General features: G+C 40.5%; 4 protein-coding genes across 4 annotated transcripts in view; 2 read left to right on the forward strand and 2 right to left on the reverse strand.

The window, feature by feature from the left end:
- tmtc2a (transmembrane O-mannosyltransferase targeting cadherins 2a) overlaps positions 1 to 2617 on the forward strand; it is a 44882-nt gene extending 42265 nt beyond the window's left edge. The window contains 2 exon segments of the mRNA XM_068586830.1: positions 1537 to 1704; positions 1706 to 2617. Coding sequence (XP_068442931.1) covers positions 1537 to 1704; positions 1706 to 1741 — 204 coding nt within the window. The 3' untranslated portion in view covers positions 1742 to 2617.
- Positions 2618 to 6768: 4151 nt separating this feature from the next.
- On the reverse strand, positions 6769 to 9043 carry LOC137791868 (protein mono-ADP-ribosyltransferase PARP11-like). The gene is made up of 7 exons (XM_068587068.1): positions 8948 to 9043; positions 8693 to 8807; positions 8541 to 8613; positions 8345 to 8408; positions 7393 to 7526; positions 7163 to 7308; positions 6769 to 7073 (listed from the first exon to the last, which is right to left on the reverse strand). The coding sequence occupies exons 1-7, from the start codon at positions 9041 to 9043 to the stop codon at positions 6769 to 6771; spliced, it is 933 nt and encodes a 310-aa protein (XP_068443169.1).
- A 1244-nt stretch (positions 9044 to 10287) lies between these two features.
- LOC137791253 (protein mono-ADP-ribosyltransferase PARP11-like) lies at positions 10288 to 13478 on the reverse strand. Its single transcript, XM_068585985.1, has 8 exons — positions 13335 to 13478; positions 12949 to 13077; positions 12173 to 12293; positions 11928 to 12003; positions 11676 to 11748; positions 11470 to 11597; positions 11052 to 11203; positions 10288 to 10952 (listed from the first exon to the last, which is right to left on the reverse strand). Exons 2-8 carry the CDS (start codon positions 13063 to 13065, stop codon positions 10636 to 10638), a joined length of 984 nt encoding a protein of 327 aa, XP_068442086.1. The 5' UTR covers positions 13066 to 13077; positions 13335 to 13478; the 3' UTR covers positions 10288 to 10635.
- A 923-nt stretch (positions 13479 to 14401) lies between these two features.
- LOC137791352 (sodium- and chloride-dependent betaine transporter-like) lies at positions 14402 to 26124 on the forward strand. Its single transcript, XM_068586222.1, has 16 exons — positions 14402 to 14432; positions 14758 to 14952; positions 15410 to 15544; positions 15724 to 15864; positions 16029 to 16146; positions 16425 to 16460; positions 17225 to 17354; positions 18151 to 18285; positions 20104 to 20207; positions 20295 to 20419; positions 20913 to 21025; positions 21100 to 21237; positions 21463 to 21565; positions 23494 to 23594; positions 24549 to 24695; positions 24820 to 26124. The coding sequence occupies exons 2-16, from the start codon at positions 14769 to 14771 to the stop codon at positions 24985 to 24987; spliced, it is 1878 nt and encodes a 625-aa protein (XP_068442323.1). The 5' UTR covers positions 14402 to 14432; positions 14758 to 14768; the 3' UTR covers positions 24988 to 26124.
- The last annotated feature ends 1182 nt before the right edge of the window (positions 26125 to 27306 follow it).

A 27306-nucleotide genomic window follows, 5' to 3' on the forward strand; every position in this document is an offset into this window, starting at 1 on the left:
TGTATGCACATGTCTGCTTAGCAAATGACAGTCTCTCAAACGAAAACTTAATCCAGTAGCTTTCAGGTCATGAAAGATTCAGCTCTTGATGTACGTCTTACGAAAGGAAATGGTCCCTCCAGAGGGACCGTTATTTTTCACTTTGCACCCTGAAAAATACTTTATTTACACCAAATTTACATCAGATAGAGGCTCATCGCGAATGTATCGCTGTTTTACTGAAGACAATGTGAATTCTAAGGGTGACAAGGCTACAGTATGAGCTAGTCAGCCCCCGCAATTATGAAGGATGCTAATATTTGACTAATTGTTATATTTTTCTCTATTACATTTTGGAAAGAAAAAAGTTGGCATATTCATAGATTATGAATGCAATATTAAGAATTTTTAACAACATAGCGGACCAAAATTATTGTTCAAAGCAGAGTATCACTGAATTACTCTCTGTCTGCCTTCCTGTACACAGAACACAGGCAAGGCTCCATTTCGGATGATTTAGCCCAGTCGGTGTATTGCATATCACCCGCTTGTTTAGAATAGCAAAGGAACCTCATTTATCTAGCTTAGTCTGTCTCGGCGGCTTACTGAGTTTGTGTAACAGTACAAAAAGCAGAGCAGGGGATCGGAGCACTTTGAAACGAAATCAATTGTTGCACCGACGTGAGAAAAAAAACAAAACCCGCTGAAGGGGTGGAAGTTCTGCGCTGTAGCGCCTCTCGCTGTCAAACTGCATTAATTAAGACGAGGTGAGAAAAACAAGCTGCCACTCCCAGCTCTCGTCTCTTAACACCACCGCTTAAAAAAAGTGGAATGTAAACGAGGGAAATATCAATGAGGAACAAACACTTGTGTTTGAGGGAGAGAAAGTCTGGGGAGCAGTTGCCAAGTTGCTAACCATATGTCATGCAGCGAGGACGCGGGCCCGGGAACACGGCCAGGTCCGGGGGGATGAGGTGCCGATGACTTTTAGGATGAGAATTGGATGGGTGTGTTAGTAATGGCACGCTGAGAGTAATGTCCACGGACCTGGATTTTGTAGATTTCCACGACTGGTACACTATTCACGGCCAGATGGTTTCATTTTCGCAACTTCAGAAGATGGTATTTTATTAAATATCACTCCAGAAAGACACCTCTAAATTGGTTGCTCATTCATATGAAAAGTAAATATGTAATAGCTTCTACCTATTTGTTCACTGTGGTACTATCAAGGGACACCCATATTGTTTGGGGCCATGCCTGCTAATGTGCTTTGAGAATTAGATTAGGACTAATTTAATGCATGTTTGATTTCCTAAGCCTCAAGCACATTTCACCAAAGCCCCTGCCTTAATCCACCATTCCAAAAAAAAAAGAACTGGCAAGCTTTCTAAAATGTGTGAATGTCTCACAGATGTAGAACTAAGAAGGGTGAGTTTAAAAATAGTTTACCCAGATAGATAAATCCAGTACAGTAGTTCTGCACGTCCTCACAACTCTCCACGATAATGGCGTTCGCTCCGCTCCTTTTCTCACTGTGTCTTTTCCTTCTCCTAGTACCCGGCTGCTCTGATGAACCTTGGTGCCATCCTCCACCTGAATGGGAAACTTCCCGAAGCAGAGGCCAACTACCTGCGAGCGCTCCAGCTCAAACCCGACGATGTCATCACCCAGTCCAATCTGCGGAAGCTGTGGAACATCATGGAGAGGCAGGGACTCCGGATTAAAGCGTGGGCTCGAGATGCAGAACAGCGACCTTTGAACTGAGAGAGTTGCCGCACTGTTCCCCTCATGATGAGAGTGAAGCAGGACAGAGTGAGAAAGACCTGGAGGCTAAAAAGCTCGCTCTCTCTCCAAGACAACAAAGACTAATTCTTTAGAGAGGTGGCCTGAAATGCTTGTTGGAGACAGTTAGAGGCTTGGCATGTTCGGGGTGCAAGAGTTCTGCCCAATAATGTGTCACCACCAGCGCTGTATGGTGACTCAAACGACTGATGTTACCTTTATTATTACATTTTATAAAGCAATGCTCAATGTCTTTAAAAAAGATGCACTGAAATCAAAAAGTCCAAAAGAAAGAAGAAAAAAAAAGGTCTCAAAGATCAGATGGTTATTATTTTACGATCAAAATGGGTATGGTTTTTAATGCACTTCATTTGAAAAATTGTTTAAATAATAATTTCTTCAAAAAATGTGTCAGTTGTGAGTGATGCCAGCTGGTTTGTGTTAAAGGTGACTCCACCGACGTTACACTGGGAGTAGCACTCGGCAGCATATTTTGGATAACATCGTTTGTGGCTGCAGAGAGAGCTGCGCAGGGTCTGATGAATGCCCTCGAGTGACATCACTCATTGCCGCTGCAGACTGCAAGTCTGAAAATGCCACAAAAAAATAATAATCGTGGAGTTAGAGAGAAGTGAGCTTGCCAGACCTCTGTAGCCCACTCCTCACCTCTGCTTGAGGCTAGCGGCTCGAAGCTACGTTAGCTGCTACAACCACAACACACCCGAGTTCCTGTCCTACCTGTCGGCGCGGTCCGGTTGCATTGTGGGTAATGTCGGCGCCAGGTTTTGACTAGAAAGTAGAATGTGCGAAATATTAACAGACAAAAATCTCTGGTTCTGCTGCATTTATTTGATCATTTATCGTGAGTCCAACAATGCTAAATCAACACAGTACTGTGTCATAACACCGTGATTACTTTCACTCAGGCTGCTCTGGCCTTCAAATTGGACTCTTAACATAGGGAGTACGTAACGTGAAACGCATGCTAGCGCTGAAGCATCTTCCAGTACCACCGTCGGATTTAGTGCTTTTTTAATAAGTTGCGCCAACCATTTAAAAGACCAGGTTAAAGCATAATGCATATAGCCAATTGTACATTCTGTTGTCTGAGTCACTGAAGATTGTTTGCACCTGGTGCTTTGTCAACGCTCGTGACCGTAAACATGAGAACAGTTCACGGGAAAACTCCCCAGCGGTGCCAAAGCGTGTACTGAGTGCTCACGCCTCTCGTGCCAAGCAAGAACTGAAATGTGTCGTGTTCCTTGTGTCAGACGAAGATGTTTCATTTCATGTGATCAAACTTAATTTATTAATACATGTTGTTTTGTGTGAAGAAGCCAACACTGTGCCGTCACTGTCACAGTAGCCCCGCCCGCTCTGACTTCTCCACATACATAGGCTACAGTGTGCCACATGACAATTACATTCAAATGTATTTTGTATGTGTGTTTTTCTTTTCTCTGCTCAGGGACATCAGGTTGTGGTTCCTGTCACAGAATAGCTTTGTGGCACAGAGAGAGCTTCTTGAAGTGATGTTAGGTGTTTTCTGACGATCGTGATGTTTGGTTAAATTATAGAAAATGTGTAGCTGAAAATGTGTTGTGTTTTGTAATGAAAAGTGAACTTTTTTTCCATAATAAAAACATGACTGGGGCTGTCAGCAGTGTGATGTCCTCTGGGGGAGCGTGTGCCTCTCGACAGTGAATTCGGTCCGCCAACCCACATGTATATTTATGTAAACACAGATTATGCACTGAGTTATTATTCGGCCTTTAATCCTGTCACTGCACATTAGCATACACCACCATCTGTTTCTCACAGCAGAGATTGGGAAGTGACAAAATCAAAGCATGTAGTTTCCCATGAAGCCAATATAACAGGGAATATGCGAGTGGGCTGTGTTCAAGACAGCAGTTGTTTACTTCCCTAAAGCCAATACACAAAATTACAAACTACTTAGACTCAAGTTTGCAGTGAGCCAAAAGGAACTCCATGAAACCGGTAAAAAAACAAGCGGGAAATATACCAAGAAACCAATTGAATCCTTAAGGCTCAACATTATTTCTCCACTATAAAAATTGAACGTTAAAACATTCCAATTAATACCGATACTAATACTGAAGGCTGTGTAAGCCGCCGAGACATCAACTCATGATGTTGATGCTACAGCATCTGTCAGAGCAGGGAAATCACAGGTGTAATTGATTAACAGTAACGAGGGGATGCTGGGGTCATCATTAAGGTTATTAATTACACCTGGGCTTTTCCTGCTTTGACAGGTCAAAAATATCTGCAGGTATATTCTACACGAGCAGCAGCAGTAAGTACACTGTCTTTACTTCCCCATTACAAAGCTATATGCGTATTAATAAGGAAAAAAAGGCAAATTACTCAAATGTAAACATGAACACATAAAAACTGAACTTGCATTTTTTTTCCCGCTGCAAATAGTCAATGTTTTAGAAGTTATGGGCCAAGCAAGGACAAATAATATATTCCTTAAGTTTTCCAAAAGTAATTCACAGAATAATAAATGTGAATAATTCAAAAGTGTTAGACCTGCATTATATACTATATGTCTGTGAAGTGCCACTCCTTGTTAGGAAAGTACAGTATCAGTCCCAAATATAGAAAACATCATTATGAAAATTGTCACTATTTTGCATGTAATTGAGATATTTTTTTGTCTAAATGTAAAAAAACAGAAAATGATTTCTCTCCAGTGTTGTTAGTCTTGTTTTCATCAGAGACAAAAGAGTGTCACGCTCCCTCTCTCTCTTTCCAAATGACACAACGCAGCTCTCTGAGAGGAACCCCTAATTAGACTCCTTACAAACTCAACATGTTGATCTCATCTGATCAAGCAGACTTCAAAGGGGTTTTAATCACATGCCAAGCTTTGAGCACACCAAGCTGTAAATATTTAAGAAGATATCAAACTTGAGTCATTGACTTGCAAGAACTCACAGCCCCAATTTCAAACATTTCAAACTCGAAGCTAGCATAAATCTGTAAGGACGTATTCAGTGAGGTAATAATGAGAACGCTGAATCAAGAATGTATTTAATATGCACAGAAACCCCATCTGTTGGACTCATAACTGAATCTGCCCATCTCACCCACAGGACCAATTAAATCGTCTCAAATAGTTTACTGAGAGATGATGGCCTGGCACTGGGACATGGCACCAACTGCAAAAAGTACCAAAACCATACCAGTAAACAGCCACATATATGTGTATCCATACAATATAGAGATGAAAATGCATGAATAAATTAGTAATATAAATAGAATAGATGATAAATTGGAATGTAAATATTTTAGTTCATTAAAATGATGATATAATAAGACAAACTGTGCGATTATGTGCATGTCACTCAGGATTGTATAATGAGGATGTTATGGGTGTTCTTTTTTTTTCTTTTTTTTTTTTAACTCGGTTACATGTTCATTATAATATAATAAAACATTATTGTATCATCTCATGGAGTGGAATGGATTCCACTGGACAATAATGTAATTTCCATGTTTTATCCAATTACGTACACAAGTGCATGGACATCAATATGATAAAAGATAAAGTTCTGAATAAATTAAACAATAATTCATCAAATAAATTCAGTGCATACTTAAAAAAATGGATGGAATATTACTGAAATTGATTAAATTGCAGTCCTTACTGTACTTCACACCTATTTCTGAAATTGATTAAATTGCAGTCCTTACTGTACTTTACACCTAACTGCCAATCAACTGGAAGCTGCCTTTGTTGTTTAGAATATGAAAGTTATTCACACACGCTGGCAAAATGTTGTCCATATCCGGCAGACATGACCTCTGACATGACCCTGCAACACCTGGGCCTACATGCTAAAGTGAAGCACTAAAACCACACAATAGGGAAGGAAGTGAGGCAGGCCCAGGACACATGAAAGATTTCCTCCCACTGCCTGCAGGGCGAGCATCTGGGAGCAGTGGGAGCATGTGGCTGGTCTCTTTATGACTTGGTGTTTCACTGAACTCATTGATGTTCAGGGGCATTAGATGTGTCTTAATTGAACATATGAACAAACCTCTCTTCCCTAAAGGTTTGTCAAGACATTAATCCCAGATGATGCACATATAAAGTATGAATGTTTACATTTGTATAAAATTCAAATACTCAAATATGGAACTACCTCACAATTGTACTTGAGTAAATGTACAGAGTGGCTTTCAGCCTCTGAACTTTAGAGGCTGTGACTGTTGGGTAACTGATAATGATGATGCTGGCCGGAATGAATCCAGCCTAGCTGCTGACTCATGAAATAATAACGATACTTCTAAACATAATGTGGACCAGTCAAAACTGATCTCCACCAAGACTTTAAACCTCCTTTTTTGTTGTAAACAGCGACCTCTGCTGACACTTTTGTTTAGTACACTTCCATTTCAGGACTAGGAGGAAGTGAATAAGCCTCTTTGGAAAAACCGGATCTTGTTTCGTAATAAGGTTATGTCATTTTTTGAATTCTTTATTTCTCTGACATTGCTGGCCAGCAGAAGCTACATCAACCCTCTACGTAAGACAACACCACAGCCAGTGACGTCGGTGTGTATTGGCTTTATTTGTGAAATAATTGACACCTTTAGAGAGCAGTGCAGCATGTTTTCTGGCTTGCTTAAGTTAAGTTTTGATATCCTCGCTGTTGAAGATGCTTGTTAAGAGTTTAGAGGTATTGTGTGTGTGCTGCTAACAACAAAGTCTAAATGTGTCCAACATTGTCCATAGGAATTATTTTAAGCCCTTTATCTACAGTAATAAAATGGATAACAAAATTAGAAAAGAAATAAACACATGCAGATTTTAGTTTGGTTTTGCCAAAATTTTTATCTATGATGCTCCTCTGTTTTAAGATGAATAATATGTAATGTGGCCATACGCGTCATCGTATTGTAAACAGATGTGACAACATGTAACCTTCAGTCTCAGGCAGACATGTTGATATTGCACAAGATCTTCTTTCAACGTGATTTGTACTGAATCAAATACTCTGGATATATTTGATTTGGATCAAATATAACAAAAATCGTGGGATGTGTGATATTATTAACACAGCTGTCGTGAGAGTTTTCAGAACTTTTACCATCAGGTTTTTGCAAACCCTTTTTTCCAATAGTTGATTTTCCGATCATTACCCGAGCCAAAAATATCACTTTTGTGTTTTGACCCTGTAAACTTTGCGTTCCCAGGCCGTGAAGCTGCAATGGATTTGTGCTGCTCACGCTGTAGTTGTTCGCATATGCTGCATGTTTAGCAAAATATATTCCTAAAAAGAAACAAAAAGAAAATCAGACCAGTCAGACCAACATTTATAGTTATATTGTATATAATAAAATGTTCTGTAATTTAACTTACCTCTGCCATATGAGCCTTTTGAAGCTAACCGTAAATCAAAGTTATTCTTGCAAATGCTTTCAACATTTCTGCTGTTGGTCCCATGAAAGAGTCTTTTCTCTTGAATTGTCTTCACACCTTGGTTTCTCATTAACTGCTTCTTTTTCCTTTGGCGTAAACAGAAGGTTTTGATTACAAAGAGCGATAGTGGTGATGGAAATGGAGAGAGACAACCTTAAAGCTGTACTTACAGACAATACATGTCCCATAAATCCATATTCTGTATCCTGCTGATTGATACAATGGATCTGTCCAACAGCCCATCTGTCTTCACATAATATGCCACAGTCTGATATTCAGCGCTGAGTTCACTCAGAGGGATCAACTGTAAATGATATCAAAAATACACATTTAACATAATATTAGGCCTAAAGAATATATAACTTGTAATCGTGTAAATCCCAATACTGTCTGTTTTTTTAAAATTCAGACACTGAAATTAAACACATTTATAAAAAGTGCATTTGTTATCCCAGGATTATACTTTTATCGTATTGTTGAATTAGTATTAAATTAGCCAGTCTTGTGGGAGTATTACTAACTAAAGTTTTGAAAAATTGTCAATCTCTAAATTGGTTAAAATTGTGAAACTATGGTGAATCATTTTAGTAGGCTATATTTTTTTAACTTGGTGTTAAAGGGAATTTTACCATTAGTTGCAAGTTAGAGAGATATGTAATTTGAGTCAAAATAGTAAACTTTTCCTAAAAAATAAATCCAAGTTTGTAAGCCATTTTTTGAAATAGAAATGTTCTTATCTAAACAAAAAATGCTAATGTGAGCTAGAAATGACATGTCTTTGACATTAAGATACCTGAACCAATAAATTAAATTGTATTACCAGTAATGCTTTACTTACTTTCTATTATTCTATGTTTTCATACAAAATAATGCCATTGTATTTTAGAGAAACCGATGCTCAGCTGATTTAGCTTGCTCATGTTATTGTTTGCAATAATTAAATGTGACTTACTTCAGAAAAGACAGAAATGCAGCAACATTTTGAAAGTGTGAGAATATAAATAAATTCAACTAACTCTATAGCGGTTCAAACTGGTTGTGTCATCAAGGATGCCTGTTATCTAGCCATATATATACTTCCTTGCTCACAAGTTGATTTACTGATAGTTTTCAGTTCGTCACCTGGTATGGACAAGTAGGATCAACCCATTGCCAGAGAACAGGAGGAGCCATGAAGCAGCAGCAACTGTGGGAGGAAGGAGAAACTGGTTTTTTTTAATTGCACTTTCACTTTCATTACAGAAGAAACTAAACTGACATATCTATGACTCATCATTGTGAGTGTAAATCTTTTATTTGAATGTGTTTTAATCCTCACCTTTTTTCATATTTGTTGGAGCTCCGTTGGATATTTACTCGCCCCCCTGTGATGTAATCAGTCCGTATCATTGCTGTTTAACAACACATAAGTTATGTCAAATACATGCTACACAGGAATAAGAAAACAAAAAAAGTAGTCGGGTAGGCTACCTGATAAATCAATCTTGATGTGGCAATTGGATGATTGGAAAGTTAACACCCTTGTTGAGTTTCTTCTGAAATATGTTTCAATATCCTCACTTCTAAGAGGGTTATAAGGGTCGTCCTGTAGGATGAACAGAAGGTACCAACAGTTCAGTTCTACCTCACACATTCTGCTCCATATAGACATGTGTATTGTAACATATACATTTGAGGATAGATCATGATAGACTTTGATTTTCAAAATTAAGAAGAAAAAATTACCTCAAATCTGTGCCACCTTCCACAGTCTGCCAGGTAATGCCAAAACAATGGGGTTTCTGATGTGTCCATGGGTTCCACTTCATCATTGTCCCCCATCATCCTGACCCAGAAATTAAATATACCACAACAACTAAACAAATAAGTGTACTTGGGTACAACTGGCCTTCCTCTCTCTGACTTGCTCAGGTAGCTATTACAGTGGACATTTGTGTACCTCTTAGATATATTCAAAGTGCCAAATATAGCCACACCCCTGAGGTAGGCCGGCTCTCCTCACTTTGAAGAGGAAGACATTGTTACCGGCCCAAAACAATTTCTCTACAGAAACTTGTTCACAAATAATTCATTTCAAACGCTTACGTTGAAAAGTTTATTAGTTGTAACATGTGCAAATTACAGACACACACACATAGCTTCATACAACCTACACTCACACACATATCTAATGTTATGACTCGAGACATCGGTTTGCTTCCCTCACCTGCCTGTATTCATGAGGAAATGCAAAGCGTTGCCTCAGATCCATCCTTGCACTGTTACGCCACCATGTGGCCAATATGACACAGTCATTTTGTTATTCTTTCTCAAAAACACACACAATCATTCAAGGGATTCAACAAATGCACACAGCAAAGCAATATTACATGTTGTGGTTAATTATCATTACAGTACTATACATGTGCTGGCTACATTCATTTTTTTTTAAAGATAGATTTACACAAGGTGCAAAGAAAACCTGCTTATTCCTTAATATAAATAAACATGTTAGCAGGTGGTGACATCACACAGATGGTTTTCAGTCAAATGTGATGCTGATCTTGTTTTGGTTTGGAATGAACTTGGTTGCGAATGCATACAAAATCCAACCGCGGCTATTGTCAAGTCTTTTAAAGATTGAAGTCAATGGCCAAGAAAGTTACACAGAAACATATTGCTAAAGGACCACAAGTGAACAAGACATCACAACGTTATGTCACTGTGACACAAATAGGACACCTTTCATGGAAAGGGGGAAAAGTGCACTAATGCATGGTTTAAAAAAATGTAGAGGTAGAAGCGTTTTTTTTTGTAATAAAAAATAAATAAATACATGCCTACATAATACATTGTACACACAAATGTTTATGCCATTAACTGACGGGTCACTGTGCTGAATGAGTGAGCAGGAACGTGTTGCGGTTTTTGGTTTCGTCATTTGGAATTATGTCTACATGACTTGTAAATAAGCTCATGCGTGGCACTGTGGATGTGGAGGAGGGGCTGTGGCCGATGGCAGGACATCACCTATAACCTACAGGCTGCAAGTTTAAACAACTGTGCACAGATATTTAACAAGCAAGCACAGATTTATGCATTTAATACAAAATTGCCACAAAGACTGATCTTCAGTCAGCATTTTCATCCTTTTTACGTTGTGGAGACATTCCAACCACAAGGGCCTGTCTTAGTATACACTAAACAGTACACAAAGTATTTATTGTCTTCTTGTTTTTTTCAATTTCCCCAAAGGCACTTTAGAATGACCCATGCTCCAGTTAGGCACTGGATCTGACTGAAAGGAAAGGCAAATGTCCTTTAGGCCGCCTCTTCTTCCAATTTTCATCCCGTCATCTGATTCTGTATCCGAAATATTTCCATGTTTGAGATCCAGCCTCTATGAAATAAAAAAAACACCTTCTTGTGAGGCTTCAGTAGAACTCAACCAGATACTCTGGGTAAATCTGATTGCTGTCAAAAATGACATAAATCTTTGGATTGGCCATATCATCCACACAACTGTCATAAAAGTTGGTGAAGCTGGCATCCTTGGACGGCGGTCTGCAGTACATCGGATGACCGACTGTGTATTCGCCAACAAGCACTCTGGTCAGGAACATGGTCTTGTACGATGGCTCAGTCGCAAATATTGGTGGGGCGAGTCCATGTCTCTGCAGGGTGGTGTTGTGCTTCCCTGTGGTGTGACAGAATTTACTGGAATATTTGGCATCCCGGGCAAAGTAGCTTCCTGTTGGGATGGAAAGTAAAATGAAATGTTATAATCGGACAAAAAGAAAAGTGGGGCAAATTGTTTCATAATGTGAAATCACAACACAGACAGATCTACCTTTGCCGTAGACATCGCCATGGCTCCCTGTCAGACGCCAGTCAAAGTTAAATGTACATATAGCTTGTACGTTGCTGTGTCCCGTGCCATGAAACAGCATTCGCTCCTCAATATCCAGCGTGCGCTTGACTTTTCGCAACTGTGTTTTCTTCCTTGGGGTGGAAGCAATGAATGACAACATTAAAGTACTGATCATTACTTTATGGCATTAAAATATATTTAATGTGTCAGTAATGTGAGGATCCTCTAAACTGGGTTTAATTCTGTTGATTTACTTTAAAATAAGAACATCTTTTTTTCTGGTTGGAGCTGGAAAAATTACTGAAGTGAATCCAGCATGACGGCAGAGTTCTCTGCTAACAAACAAGTACTTTTGGGCATTGTGCTGTCCTCTCACAACAATACAACAAGTGTCTACCTGCAGAAGAATTCCCATAAGTCAATGTTCTGAACCCTCTGGATGGATTTGATTGGATGATCCATTGTCCTTTCATACAGTCTTGCGACTTCTTTAAATTCATAGGTGTCTCTTCCGAGCGGGATAAGCTGCAAAAAAATAATCACACAGGGTTAAAGTAGGCAAACATAATACTAACAATATAGAAGGGCTGTTATTTTACTCACCTGATAGGGCTCATCAGTGTTTATTCTCTCCCAATGACACGGAACAGGCAAGGCAAGATTATCACATATAAACCTGACAGAATAAGTGAAAAAGAGAGATAACACGGTTTAGTAATTACATTCTTAAAGCAGTAAACTAAGTTAAGTTGCAATAATATTATTAAACCAATGTCATGAAGGAAAAGCTTGCAATGAAGATGTCTAAGATATCTAACAAAAAGAATATCCAAGGTGTTAAGCACCAAATCTTACCTGAAGCCAGTTGCAGAGTGGAGGGAGCGTTTGATTGGCCGCTGTTTCCCTGTCGTTACATTTATCTGCCGCATCACTGGTGAGGAATTCAACACAGATTAAAGTCACAGGAATTTACATTCATCCGGTCAATTTCTGCAACTGGATTAATCCTGACTGAAAATCTACGTTCATGTCATAATTCTGAGGGCTCAATATTCTCTGTCTGATGAAGAGCCTTACCTTTAACTAACTCTTTTTCATACCTGAAAAGTCCAGTCTGTAGGTGTACTTGGCTGTGTAGAATTCCATGACACCCCTCTGGTTTCTGCTGTAGCACTGCTCAATCTGAGCACTGGTCACAGAGCAGGCTGCACTGGGATCAATCTGACCGGGGAATTGAGAAATGTAAATTACTCTAATGGAGGGATAAAATAATTAGTTGATTTATCGCTTGGTCAATCGGCAGAAAGTTAATTGCACATTGATTCATTGTCAAAGTATTTTTTTCAGCAAAAAAGGCAAACATTTGTTACTTCCAGCTCCGCTGTCGGGAGCGTTTGCTGCTCATGTGATGGCATGTTACAGTAAATGAAGTGTCGCAGGGCTGTTGGTCAGACAAAAGAAGTGATTTGAAGATGTCGCATTCGGCTGATGGAAAGCATGTTCACCACCGACTAACATGTTGTAGACAAACAATGGAGAAATGAACCTGCAGATCAACCAACATTATGTCTAATGCTAATTAATATCCCGAAGCACATAACACAATCATTTTCTTTTTATCCAATATAAAACAACAAAAGTAAGGACAATAAAAGCAGTCAACTCTCAAATTTGAACAGACAAATGGTTGTAATTTTGACTTGAAGAATAACTTTAACAATGAATAGATTACGGAAAAATCATAGATTCATTGAACAATCGTTGCGGCGCAGTTTTAATTCATATGCAGAGGTAATGGATAAATGCAAATGAACAATGGCATGGGGCTTGTCCGTACTTGTACGACACTGTATCGTGACGTGTGAACTGGCGTTACCTCAAACATATGCCAAACTCCACACTCAGCCAAGTAGAACCAGCACCAGTTGGGCTCTGAGGTGTCCATATCCTCCGCCTCATTGGACTCCTCCTCTGACGACCTGATGGCTAACATAGCTAACTCAATCTGAAAAGAATAAGTGGAAAGACGCGAACACACTTAGGCAAATAGCAACTGCAATACATTAAGGTATTGGCAATACTTGTTGACAAGGTGATGTTGTATTCGTGACACAAACATAAATGCACGTGCATGTTCTCAGCCATGTTCATGAGAGAAAGTCATCCCAAAATCAAATTAAGATAACACAGGGAACTGCCTTATCAAGCTAACGCTAGCTTTCATTAACGGCTTCGTGACTCGTGATTTAACGGGTGTCTTACTGGTTTTCAGCCCGTCTCTCACTGGGTCCGTGTCCTTATCGCGATGTAAATCCGTTATGCATTATGAATCACAAAGCATCACAGAGTCCGATGAATGAGAATGGATAACTGACGCGACAGAACATTTTCGTCTTCCTGTGCGTTTGTTTACTTTTATTTCCTGGTTCGTCACGCAGGAAACGTCAATGCGTCAATATGATGTAACTCCTCCCCCTCTTTGTTTGGAGCAGTTGTCCCTGATTTTGTCCTGTCAGGTAAAAAGTCTCCCCAGATAACGCACACAAATGGTTTATAGGTTTTCATGGCATGGAAAGGTGTGCGTATTTAAGAAGTACCTGTGTATATGAATAGAAAGGTTGAAGAAATATGTTTAAAATGTTTCAGCTTGCAACTCAGATACATGTTTGGGGTGAACTAATTAGAACCAGACAACAATTGTTGAAAAGCATATAATATAATAAAAGTTGTCAACTACTGCATATTTTACTAATTTAATTTTCTTCATTGCATGCCACGTGCAATACCTTTTTTCCCCGTAGATAAATATTGCACATCATTTTTACTCATATATAAATATGCATTATAGTACTAAAGAATACAACAATACTTTGCTATTGAAAAATTACATACATAGGCGCTCCGCTCATATGATGCCCAAGAAACATATTCTTGTAATAATCTAATAATAAAATAACTATAAGAATATTTTTTTTGATAATAAAATTAGAGGTATTTTGGATAAATAAATGTGCAACATACATGCTTGAAGACTTTAGTTGGGTATGCCTATTTTACATTGTAGTGAAGGAGCGTCCATAAGAATAAGTTCTGCTTGTGATGCAATAATAGTGTGTGTGTGTGTGTGTGTGTGTGTGTGTGTGTGTGTGTGTGTGTGGGTGTGGGTGTGTGGGTGAGTGTGGGTGATGCAATAGTAGTGTTTGTGTGTGTGTGTGTGTGTGTGTGTGTGTTTGTGTGGGTGGGTGTGTGTGTTTGTGTGGTATCCATCAGGACACGCCCACCTTCAGAGTAAAGATTTTCTTCAAACTTCGGTTAGTCGGTCTCAGGATTTAATTCAAGGCGTCCGCTACAAGCCCACGAGTAAGTTGCGTGCATTCAAAACTCTCATAATAAGAAGCTAAACATATTTTCCTCAATATGTTCTCACGGTGGCTTTTGGAATCACCAACACAAGTTTGTCGAGTCACTTCTTAATTGTTTGCAGTAAACGGCATTGGGAGTTCATTTGGCGTTGACCGAAGTAGGGAAGAAGGCTTTACCTTAATAGACTGCTGTGTGAGTTATCGGGATAATTATGAAAACTACCCATTCAATTGTAAAGGCCTCTGGACGAGAGCCGGAGAGAACAGAACAGACACGGTTTGCATTTCATCTGCGTGTATTGTCATGTGTGTGCATACATTAGACGGAGAGACCATGACTGAGGAAGCGGCCACAGGGACTCCTCCTGCAGGACATAAAGTGGAGCCTCCTCCGGCAGGGGCCCAGCCGAGGGGGAAATGGGCCAACAAGACGGAGTTCGTGCTCTCCATGGCTGGAGAAATCATTGGTCTCGGGAATGTTTGGCGTTTCCCTTATCTGTGCTACAAAAATGGAGGAGGTGAGGGACCATGTGGTCCACAGATCACGAGAGAACTAGAGAAGTGACACTCATCTGTCTGTTGAAAATGTATTAGTCATCATCTTTATGGAACACGGTGTTCACTTCAAAGATAGTTTTCATTGTTGTCCACAGTGTCAGAAAACATTTCATAATATCCCATTTTAGCTTCTGTATAGATACCAATCTCAAAAATATTATATTGTTTGGCTTTGTTTTTTTAGACGGGGTCCATGACAATTTTCCCAAGCAACATGGAAAATAGTGTAATCCCACTGCAAATTACAAATAATCCCTTTCATCCCATTTAGCTAGTTACACAATCAACATTTTATCTGTGTTGGATTTGTAGCTTAATATGTATTAATTTGTCCGTGTGCAGCGTGTCAATATTTGTGGAAACCCTACTTTGTATCACATGCAAGTGACTCTTTTTAATAGATTTGTACATTTGCAGGTGTCTTCTTCATCCCTTACTTTGTGTTCCTCTTCTTCTGTGGCATCCCTGTATTCTTCCTGGAGACGGCGTTGGGCCAGTACACCAGCGAGGGCGGGGTGACCGCCTGGAGGAAGATATGCCCCATGTTTGAGGGTAAAGACAAAGCTTGGACAGATTTTTGTAGAATAACTTTGTTGACATGCAGGAAATGCATGTTTTTCATTATGCTAGAATTCAAGAAGAATATGTGTGTATGTTTGTACAAGTACATCTCAGTGTTTGCAACATGGAACCAAACCAAATGGTGTGTGAAAACTAAATTTGTCCTGCAGGGTTGGGGATCGCGTCCCAAGTGATTGTGGCCTATCTGAACATCTACTACATTGTGGTGTTGGCTTGGGCCATCTTCTACCTGTATAACTCCTTTAGTAGCCCGTTGCCCTGGTCCACATGTGACAACTGGTGGAACACCGGTGAGTCATGCTTTGTGACGATTGTTTGAACACGTCTGTATTTGATCCACAGTGCGGTTACTGCTTTCTCACGGACTTGACAGAAGGAAAATGTGACACATTTTTACCATTTTGAAGCATGCAACATCCAACTCTCCCTCATCTCTCTCTTCTCAACCTCTTAGATTTATGTTACGGTCGCTCCAGTGTCTTTGCAAACCCCCATTTGTTTCAACCTGGCTCAAACTGGTCGTTCCTAAACAACATCACCACACCTGACGACTTTCAAAATGACACTTACCTGTAAGTTGCATCTTTATTGTCAAGCTTTACCTGCTGAACTTTTACAATTTACAGGCAGATGCTATTAGCGCCCAGGTGTCTGTAGCCAACAATGCAATTTTGCATGCGACCCAGGCACACATTAGATACTCTATAAGTATATGGAGTCTACTGTGGGTTGTGTTTATTTTTCCTGAACCTAACCCTTGCCCTAGACGTCGCCAACGAAGCATTTTTTAGAATTATTAACATTTCAAATCAGCTTACTTGTATTTATAAAAATGTATGTATATTTTCAGGGATCTGGGCAAGTCATCGGAGGAGGAGTTCTGGCTGTGAGTGACACACACACACACACACACACACACACACACACACACACACACACACACACACACTAATTAGTAATTCCATCCTTCTCAATGTGCCTATCTGGAACATTCCTCAGCAATAGCTTGCAGCCTGCTTGATACCAAGAGGCCATCTTTACTGTTGAAGCACTTGTTGAACATGACGCTCAGCAACCGTTGATCCGATCGACTTCCCACGAGGCGGGAGTTTTGCTGAGGACCAAAGGAAGCACAGTGCAGAGTGTGCAGTTGTTTGGATGAGGGGTTCTCAGTGAAAGCTGCAAAGCAGCAACTGCCGGGGCAAAGCGGTCTCCCCGTTTCCAAACAGGCACCGCACTGTTGTTGACTCGTGAAACATGGCTGCTGCTCTTCACATGATAATCTCCTGATTTGTTGGGAGCGTTTGGGAAATCACTCCGCTACATACAACGGTGCCGCAGGACAAGAACAATATGTGCTCTGTTATCTGCAACTACTATAATATAAACTGTAGCCATCCAAAATGAACCACGACAGATTGTCATCTGTAATCATTTATTGAGATGCTTTGTCCTTTTTGCTGTATTTGAAATGATTCCCATTTGAGTGAACACACGAAAAGGAAATACAGTGATCAAGCTGTGTTAATCTGCAGTGGAAGAAGGGTTATGAAAGAAGAAACAACGTGGATTAAATTGCACATCGATACATCCATCAGTCTGCATGTTATTTTCAGAAAATGCAGTTTATGTGTGATCTCTTTCCCACAGGAACCGTGTGATAAGGATGTCAGATGACATGTCCCTGGGTAAGGTACACTGGGACCTGGCGGTGTGTCTCCTGCTTGCCTGGATCGTTTGTTACTTCTGCATCTTTAAGGGAATCAAATGGACAGGAAAGGCGAGTACTACTTTTGTGTCCACGTACCCTGATATTTGGCTGCAAAAGCTAGGGCATGCATTCCTATTTGAACACACACACACACACACTAAATATTGTCCTCTAATAGACTTCTAAAGAAACTCAAGATGGATTACCCTAAACATTTTCACTTGTTCCATTGTTCAACTTCCAACTAACTTGAATCTATCTTTCCTCAATCTCTTAGAATCCTGTCAGAGTTGATTTTCCATCTCTGACAACTCCCACTTCTTTTGTATAATCATTAGTGCATCGTTGCTATTTCATCTTTGTTAAAGCGGTCATTAAAACCTCTCAGTCCGCAGTTTGTTTGGGTGCACTGTAAACATATACTTGAATTGCCTTTCTGACACAGTATGCATTGTTACTGCTCCAGTTGTTGACACAGGTGTCTTTGAAAGAAACTCTGGAACCTGTAATAATAAAAACCTACTTACAGTTAACATAAGTTATCACAAACTCAACCAAGAGTGAAACACGAACCTGCGCAGCAACAACATGTCTCTCATGAGTTGTTGGAGACCTAAAGCCGAGCTAAAAAAAGACTCGTGGCACAAAAAGATTTCTAATGTTGCTTCATGTCCGCTGGATGTGTAAAAAGGCAGCACCCTGGGAAGTTTTCCCTAAAGGCTTGTTTATCAAATGTTTACAGTAATAAGAAGTCAAAGTCGTGTGCTGGTTTCCGCTGCCCCAAAAATCCCTCCATGCAGGGTAAATGAATAGAGTGAGTGTTTAAGTGCACATATGCAAACTGCTTTTAATTTTGTGTTTGCAGGTCGTGTACTTCACTGCTACATTCCCCTACCTGATGCTGTTCATCCTCTTCATCCGAGGAGTGACTCTCCCAGGAGCCGGGGACGGACTGAGATACTACCTATACCCTGACTTGAGCAGGCTCTCTGATCCACGTGTGAGAACTCAGTCATAATCCAACAATGCTTGCTTTAAAAAAATACAGCGTTACAAACACAAATCACGGTATATAAATCCTGTATTTGCTGATGTAAACATGCAGAAAGAGGCATAAGAACCGAGAGCATCGTCTCTCTCTTCCTTTCTCAGACCTTCTCACTCTATTAGTTTGCTCTGTATTGTAACAGGATGACTACAGGGTCTTGTTCTCTCTTTCCCCTTTTTTTTCTGCCTTGAATCTGGTTTCCGGTCCCAAGACTGAGGATTAACACAAAAAAACAACAACAACAGGATCATTATTCAGTGAGAAATGTGTCAAAGAGAGCTTTCCCCCTTGAGTATACAGTAACATCATCACACAGGAGTTGAAGCAGTCACATAACCCCACATACATAAAGTAAATATAACTCGTAAATTACAGATTGTAGTTTAACATAAAGTAAGTATTAAATTCTCACTAGAGCGCCGTCATTCACTCGGCACAACGACATACTTTTTGAACTAAAAAGGGACTTTTAATTACACCAAGGGTGGTCTCGACGCATGTTTTTACACAATAACAGCCTCTGTTTCTGTCGGCAACTAACAACTAACAAAAAGGACTCTTTTATCCCTCACGCTGCTTCATCTCTCACTCGAGCTTCCTCTTGACAGTCCAGAGCAGCGGTTCAAGGGTCAAATATAATAACCAGAGGGTAAACTGTCAGACACCCCCCTTGTCTCTGAGGAGGGGAGTCGCTTCCTCTTCTCTTGTGCCCATGTGGATGTGCATGTTTGCATGAATTCCTCTGTGAGTACTGCACTGAGGGGCCCTTGTAAGAATAACTACTCATACAGAAAATCCCCAAATGTTCACTTCCTGGACTCAAATAGGATTTGTTTGAGGTGCTCCTTGATTAAGGATACATGGGGACAGGAGAACAGAAGATAATGAAATACCTTTATTGTAACGGCAAAGCCCTTTTGAAGCCGAAAAAAACAACCTCTGAGGTGTTTCAGCATCAAGGCCTCGTCAGCGAGTCATGAAAAGTCTACCCAAAACACCGTGGGAATCTTCGAATGCAATCGTGGAAGGAAGTAAAGGGAAAAACTGCGTGAATGTAAATTGCACAATGTCAAAAACAGGTGAAAGCAATTACGTTTCAGAAAGCAGAGGTATGCAATCCCACATGCTCTTAAAAACCGTTCTGTTTCTAATCAGCCAAGCTTGAGCATGCAAATGTTTCTACTAGAACCGCAGAAGAAATCGTAAACATGTTCTGTTTTGCATTTGGGGCCTGTTGATACTGCGCCTCCTTTTGTTCAGATGCGTGTGAATCTGTGTGGAGAGCGGAGAAATGAAACGCATGCTTCTGAAGACACAAGAGTCCGTCCCTACATGGGGCCAGAGAAGGGACGCATACACTTCTCGGGGTCTTTTACTGGACAAGACTCTGCCGCTGTGCCTGTAATGTTAACCAGATGCAGAATGAGGCCCTGCAGACAGACTTAACAAACCCGCCCACACCCCCAGTGCACACATGTGGTGCACACTCACTGTCGTAGTTGTATAGGCAGGGGCAGAAACAACACATCATTTTGTATTTAATGTACATTTCAATCTCGGAGATTGCCACATACTGTAATTAACACTGGCATAAAGCAAAGCCGTCCGCCATTGTACAGCTTCGATTATTTGTTTTGACCTGGCAATTCATTTTGTTATTGATCCGTAAGGGAAAAAGTTCATAGAAAACATACATCCGGGTTATTTTACCAATGTCAACCATGTCAGCCCTCTGAAATATTTCAAAAATCGGTGTCCTACCCTCTCTAGGTATGGCACGATGCAGGAACTCAGGTCTTCTTCTCCTACGCCGTGTGTCAGGGAGTCCTGACCGCTCTGGGGAGCTACAACAAATACAACAATGACTGCTACAAGTCAGTGTCCTCGCACACGCTCACATTGACAGTTTCACATCCGTGTGCTCCTTGACAGTGCGGGCTTTTGTTCTTGTTATGTTGTAGGGATTGCTTGACACTATGTTGCCTGAACAGTGCCACCAGTATCTTTGCTGGTTTGGTTGTGTTCTCAGTGCTGGGATTCATGGCCCATGACATGGGCCTGTCGCTTGAGGAAGTTGCTTTGGCCGGTGAGTTCCTTCCTCCCCTTTCAGCATCTGCAGCCGTCATCTGACTGTTGTATTTATATTTTGTGCAATTAAAGAATAACTTTGAATCTCAACTATTCTTATTTGAGAAGCCATCAACAACAATTGTTTGGGATTTGGCTTACATAAAAATGAAATCATCAAAATAGTTGCCCATTACATTGCGGCTCTCCAGTAATTCTGGCAGTGGCGACTAAAATCAACAATGTCCACAAGATGGCGTCTTAAGTTGACACACAGTTGAAAGATCTTTACTGCATTAGAGGTTAGAAGAAATACTGTTCACCTTCTTTTTCTTTTTAATCCTGTTTTGGAGTTTGAAGTTATTAATAATTATGTTATAATAATAATTCCCAAGCTGGGGATCTGGACCCCTCAAAGGGTCACAAGAAAAACAGGAGGGCTCACAAGATGGGAGCAAATGTTTTTCTTCCCCAAAATTGTGTTTATTTTGACATTCTCGTGCTTTGTGCAGGCCCTGGTCTGGTCTTTTTGGCATATCCAAGGGCTCTGTCACTACTGCCGGGCTCATCCTTCTGGGCCGTGCTCTTCTTCCTCATGATCCTCCTCCTGGGCCTGGACACTCAGGTATTGCATTTCGTTCAGTGTTTCAGCGGTGTGTCACATTCCCGCCTCTGCTCATCTGTTTCTGTCACCCGCAGTTTGTGTGTGTGGAGAGCATGGCCACGGCCATCACTGACCTGTTCCCACGTCAGCTGAGGAGGCGGGGGGGCAGAGAGCTGCTCACCCTGGGCATCGCCGTTGTCTGTTTTCTATTGGGGCTGCCGCTCATTAGTGAGGTAAGCGGCAGAGAAACCTGTGATAGACAATAATCAGAACATACACTATACGCTACACTTAATATTCTATTTACACCCGCAATTAAAGGGTTTGACATCATAACATATGACAAATATGGGAATGTTGTGCTTGTCCGACACACAGGAAATAACTGAACTGGTTCAGATGAAGTCAGAAGAAAAGCACAGCTTGTTTGTGGATGTGTTTTTCTGCTCATGTTTCAGGGAGGAGTCTTCCTCTTCCAGCTCATTGACAACTACGGCGTCAGTGGAGTCAGTCTCCTCTTTATAGCCTCTTTTGAGACGATTGTCATTGCCTGGGTCTATGGTAAGTCACGCCATTGGTGAACTGCTGCCGGGTTATTGACTCACTTGAAAATATTTCTGAAGACCTAACTATGCCACCATAAGGAGCTTCACTGCATTCTTTTGGGCTTGTGTAATTTCGACAGCAGCATTTGTTGCATCAGTGTTATCAACTTCCTGCTACAACATCTGTAAGAAACCAGCCTCTGAAATCCACAGTCTAATGTTCATCCTCCAGTTATATTTGAAAGAGCTCTACTAACAAAAGATGAGATTGAAAATATCATAGGATCCTCTGCTTATCGTTGTCTTACAATATTTAAATTGACTTCCGCATAACATTACATATTCCCTTCATTACCATTTACTTTCCATTATCTGTATCTGTAATATAATCCAGGTGTTCACTTTCCAAACACTGTGCGCTTACCCTTTGTGCACTTTTGTTACTTTTTTCAGAAACATGACTACACAACTTTTAGGGGACTGAAATACTGAATTTAATATTAGAAAATACATGACATGGAACTAATCATGCCTCCGGTAATAACTGAAGGCATACAAACATTTACCATCAAAAACAAGAATATGGAGGTTAAAAAGGAGAGTGGATGCCAATGAACTGTTCCTATTGGCAGCATTTGTGTGTGGCTTTCTTCTCACCCGACACTTCCCTCTGGCAATTTATTACAATTATCAATTAACAGGTATGTTTTCTTTGCAGTAGACATTACAAGCTCACAGAGACTCTTATTCTTGCTTTCTTCTATTTTAGTTTGACAGCATACTCAGTCAGTGGTCTGACTGAACTCCCAGCTACGTTATTATCATTATACATTATATCTATATAGTGCAGAGATAATCAGAACATGAGACATTTCTCTGTGTTTTCATAATCACCTTTTGAGTTCACAACTCAGCAAGAGGACGACACCAACAGCAGCTCAGTGGCTGTTTGTGGACTTCATCTTGAACCAGAAGGAGGAGTGCTCCATCTACTGGACTGAAACCCAAAGCAACTCCTGAAACTATCTGAAACAGCCCATTTCTTTTGTGGATATTCAGTTCCCGTGTTTTGCTGCCATGTTTCCTCCCTATCTATTCACCGACAACATTTAATTAACGTTTTTTGCTTTTGTTTTAATGGCTATCTCTTCTCATCAAACGCGTCAGGATCTGTCCATTGCCAACACCGCAAAGGAAAATCTTCCTTTTCCATATCCCCGTCTTCCTCTGCCATCCTTTTGGACAAATCTTCTGAGCCCTCACCACTTCCCACACCTTCATTATCGGCCGCGTTACTGGCTAAATTACAACATGTGGGCGGAGAATTTGTCTCTTCTCATCTTGGTCTCAGAGCATCTGTATTGCACACTCGTCTCAAAACAAGCCATTTGCTTTCAAGAAACTGAAGGCGTATTCCTCAGTGCTTACACAAACATCCTGACCATGTTTGTGTGAGCTGATGCAGACTGAGATATCGATCCGTTTCTGCAGCTGCTTCCTCGTCCCCGTTTTGAGTTGTTTAGCCGTTCGTCAGGCCTCACTGCCTCCTCTGAGTGAGTCTGTGTTAAGTGTGCACAAACTTCCTCACTCGAATTTAAATGAGCCACTTTCCTCCTCCGCGTAGACGCAGTTAGCTTGATGGCTGTATAATTTTTGTAGCCGTGTCGACTTTTCTTAAATCTGCTCAAACACCTACTCTGCTATTGTGCATTTGTAAAGAGGAATCTGGCGTCACCTCCTCTTCACTAGTCAGGTAGAAGTGGCATGAAAAAGGAAATACCCAAGTATTTATAACAAAATGTCATGTTCTTTTTACACGACTGCTCGAACAGACAAACATTATGCAGTCAACAGAAAAAAATACCACACAGATTACTACCTAAGTAAGCCTTTACCTTTGTTTGCCCTTTGATTGACTAACGCATCCCGTCCATGACTTTGCAGGTGCAGATCGTTTCTATGACAACATTGAGGACATGATCGGGTACCCACCGTTTCCTGTGCTGAAGTACTGCTGGCTGTTCATCACGCCGCTCATCTGTGGGGTGAGATACTCGCGCCTGTGTCACATGGTTCTCCCTTTGTGTCTCTGCGTCGATGTCTATTTCCTCTCATGTTCTCACATGTATTAATGAAGCTCTACCTTCCACTACTCAGAGCAGCTGGCTCTCCCTCTCTCCTGGCCTTTCTCTCTTTGCTGAGTGTTTCACATATTTCCTTTTGCCACATCAGTAGTTATGCTTGAGCTCACTTGTGGCAAAGAGAAGGTGAGACTGCTGCTTTTACTTGAAAAGGTTGACTCATCTGTTTTTGAAACACACTTCACTGCATGATCGGTACGAGATCAGAAAGTACAGCAGACATATTCATTCGTTAACGGGAATCAGTCGCCAGTTAAAGTAGCATATTGGTGTTTTTGTATGTTTAGGCCGCACATATCGCTTACAATTTAGCACGCATAACTTTTGACTTCTTTTTGCATGGTCAAACTTTCTCTCTGATATTCAGCAATTAATGTTACATTTAGTTTTTAGGTTTAAATGTTCCACAAAATCCTTTTGATACATCATTTTTGCCATTCGCCAATTTGCTCTTTCCATGGAATGCCCACTGTTTGTGATCCATCCTTTTAGGAACTCATTGCTGTACTTAAAACATGAACAAACAGGGTCACTGCTCTGAAACTACCTGTGAAGTTAACAGAAAGTTACGCGATATATGAAGTTATGTCATGATTATTGAACTATTGGCAGAAGCCTCAACCTTGCAAGTAGGAGAATAGTTCCGTAATTTCATGCCCCTGTTTATCTGATTGAAAATGGTTTTAACCATCATTCCGTCACCATTTGATTCATTTTTAGAGAGAATTAGATGTTTTTCACTTACTGGCTGTTATCATTCCACTTCTTTCTATTGGTTATGATTTGTTTATCTGGCACAACAAATCTCACGGCTACACTTGTGTTACAGCTAAGTCTCTTGTACTTCTTGTCCCTCAGGTTACACTAATGTATGAACTGGCAAACGTAGGTGGCCTCATGGTGTATGGTTATGAAATCGGTGTCTCGGGCAGCATTTTGGGCTCGCTCCTCATCATAACGCCACTGATGTGTATCCCGGTATTTATTTTCGTCACACTGTGCAAGGTGAGTGACTGTGGTCCATTTCAAATATGTCTTTTATTTGTGTTTCTCCTCGTTTTACTGTGATCGGTGTTTCACTATGTTTCATAACGTCGTGTTTTACTTTCCTAACCCTCCTAAAACTCAGAATCCCAATAACATGACTACACCATCGAGAGACCTGCGTCAGGCCCGACCACACAAGCCCATTCTCACGCTGTGTAAATGCGTCATCTTCAAGGCACAGGTGCAGCCCAACAGCCGCGTGGAGGAACGCAAGGAGGAGGTGGCGATGGCGGAACCCGGCACGGTCTGATGGCGGCGCGTTATGGTGCGCGGACGCCATCTTTGAATGGTTCAAACATGTGAACACAAAAACACAATTTTACAATCGTGTGCACACGTTTTAAAGTGTTTGCACATTTACAAGTATTCAGGGAATCTTATATTTTCTACGTTGTGTTTTATACAAGTCTTTATCAAAAAAAAAAAACACAAAAAAAAGTGTAATGGAAAAGTGCCATACAATGTACATTTTTCTAAACTATAATCCTGTACTGTAAGTGGCTTAACAGATTACTTCACAGACAAAGCCTTTCACTCCTATAATACTCACAATGGCCGGTAAAGGTATGTTTTTATTAAAACATTATTTAAAAAAATAACATGTTCAGTCCGACTCCAACATTTGGGTGTGATATGCTAGTAAAGGCTAAAGTAGCTTTGAGCTGCTAGCCTCCTGTTGAGATGAGGAGCGGATTACAGAGCTCTGGTTAGTTCACTTCTTTCTTTTTATTTACATTTAACTTGTAGTCTTCAGAACCATAACTTGAGGAAATTAATCAGAAAGCTTGAAACAACTTTGTTAACATAATAATAATGGTCTGAATTTATTTAGCGCTTTCCTGAATACTCAAAGATGCTGTACATAGGAATCATTCACACACTGATGAGAGGAGCTACCACGCAACGGGAGCAATTTTAGGGTTAAGTGTCTTGCTCAAGGACACGTCGACCCTGGCGAGCGGGGTCGGGGATCGAACCGCCGATCCTCTGAATGAAGGACGACCCCCTGCTCACCACGGTCGCCGCAATAGACAGTACTACTCCCAAAGACACTTTAACACAATTTAAAGTATAAAAAATGAAGATGCCGGTTAAAAACATGCATCTGGAACATTTACATATTTCACCCACAATTGCAAATTGTTTGTCCTCAAATGTACAATGCAGTCAAAACTGTTTCATCTGACAATGTTGATCCAAATCAATGCAAACTCTGATTATGTGTTGCTGAATTTGTGGTTTTACTGCAATAGTGCTGTCATATCCATTAGCTGTTTGTACACTGCTAAGTTTATTTTTGTTTTCATGAATATATCTACAAAGTCATGATATATGTTACAATAGTGATGGACCTCATTAATCTCATTAAACATATCGCTATGCTTAATATCCTGGTGCTGTGTGTCTCTTTTCATTCTGTCCGTATTGATTTATGACTGGTGAGGATAAACATTCAATACAAGTTCAGGATAATCAGCTTTTCAGGTCAGTGAACAAATCTCATGATCTCTTTTAATGTAGCTAGAAAACTACAATCTTACACAGGTCGGTGTGTCTTTCTACCTTCTTTTTTTTTTCCATACATGCTAACAATTAATTATCCTGTGGTTGTGTGTATGTGTGATTTTACATGTGTAATTAGTGAACATGAACTTGCACTACCAAAACGCCAAGTTCAGTCATCTGTGTGATCCAAACCGGCATTCAATTAACAAACAATTCCGGTCAGTTGCCTCTCGCCGCTCCTCTTCCCTGGACTGCCTCTGGACTGCCCCAGACGACAGCAGATGACCCTCAAGTCCTGAAAGAATGTGTCCCTGAAAGCTTAAAAGACAATCATTGGGCCAAGTGTGTCTTAACATTGGTTTATGTTTGTCTGCTTCAGATACAAATCAACAAGTTGAAGCTATCAGATGTTCTTCAGGTGACAGAAAAAGGCAGAAGGGAAAGGTCGTGACCCCGTTTTGTCCATTGATGGCTCTGTGCTTAAATTAGAAGCTGCAGGTCGCCTGAGGGTGGATGTGTATATGTTCACAAGTGGTATTTACAATTGGAGCATCTACTCATCGATCTTTACATAACCATTAAACAAGCTGCAGCAGAGAGCCAGAGTGGAAAGCTTGAACCAATTACGTGGGTGCCAACAACTGGAGGTATCTGTGTCATACAGAAACAGAACGGGGAGTAAGGACAGTGGGACATTAGTTTTCATGGAAACAACATTTAAATGAGACTTTCCATTATTTTTATATGGGTAAAAAAAAGTGATGGATACATATGTGGATTTTTTTAAAGTAAATGTTCGTACCTTCTTTGCGTTTGCAGCCATTACGTAGACATACTGCAGCTATAATATAAAGATATATAGAAATATATATTTAAAAATTTGCACCGTATCAACCACTTGTAATGGTTGAGCTCAAATCACCTGGATGATCTGACCGTGCTGGGATCTTACATTGAATTATTTCTGCTGCATCAAGACAGACTCAGACTTAAAGAAGATGTAGAAAATGATAGTATATTTCAAGACGAGAGACATTTGTTCTACAAAGTTCAATGAGGGAAG

Source organism: Clinocottus analis, unplaced genomic scaffold (assembly GCF_023055335.1).
Source record: "Clinocottus analis isolate CAN_PGR_092001 unplaced genomic scaffold, fCliAna1.0.p SCAF_20, whole genome shotgun sequence".
In the NCBI taxonomy this organism is placed as follows: Eukaryota; Metazoa; Chordata; class Actinopteri; order Perciformes; family Cottidae; genus Clinocottus; species Clinocottus analis.

Bases quoted from the DNA above. Each gene is read 5' to 3' on its own strand.
- LOC137791868 (XM_068587068.1), bottom strand. From the start codon at position 9,043: ATGGGGGACAATGATGAAGTGGAACCCATGGACACATCAGAAACCCCA. The intron at 8,614-8,692 runs GTAGCCTACCCG...GTTGTTAAACAG, and splicing joins CATCAAGATTGATTTATCAG to CAATGATACGGACTGATTAC. The intron at 8,409-8,540 runs GTGAGGATTAAA...TTCCTCCCACAG, and splicing joins TCCAACAAATATGAAAAAAG to TTGCTGCTGCTTCATGGCTC.
- LOC137791253 (XM_068585985.1), bottom strand. From the start codon at position 13,065: ATGTTAGCCATCAGGTCGTCAGAGGAGGAGTCCAATGAGGCGGAGGAT. The intron at 11,749-11,927 runs GTAAGATTTGGT...TTATTCTGTCAG, and splicing joins CACTCTGCAACTGGCTTCAG to GTTTATATGTGATAATCTTG. The intron at 11,598-11,675 runs GTGAGTAAAATA...ATTTTTTTGCAG, and splicing joins ACACTGATGAGCCCTATCAG to CTTATCCCGCTCGGAAGAGA.
- LOC137791352 (XM_068586222.1), top strand. From the start codon at position 14,769: ATGACTGAGGAAGCGGCCACAGGGACTCCTCCTGCAGGACATAAAGTG. The intron at 21,026-21,099 runs GTATTGCATTTC...TGTCACCCGCAG, and splicing joins TCCTGGGCCTGGACACTCAG to TTTGTGTGTGTGGAGAGCAT. The intron at 21,238-21,462 runs GTAAGCGGCAGA...CTCATGTTTCAG, and splicing joins GGCTGCCGCTCATTAGTGAG to GGAGGAGTCTTCCTCTTCCA.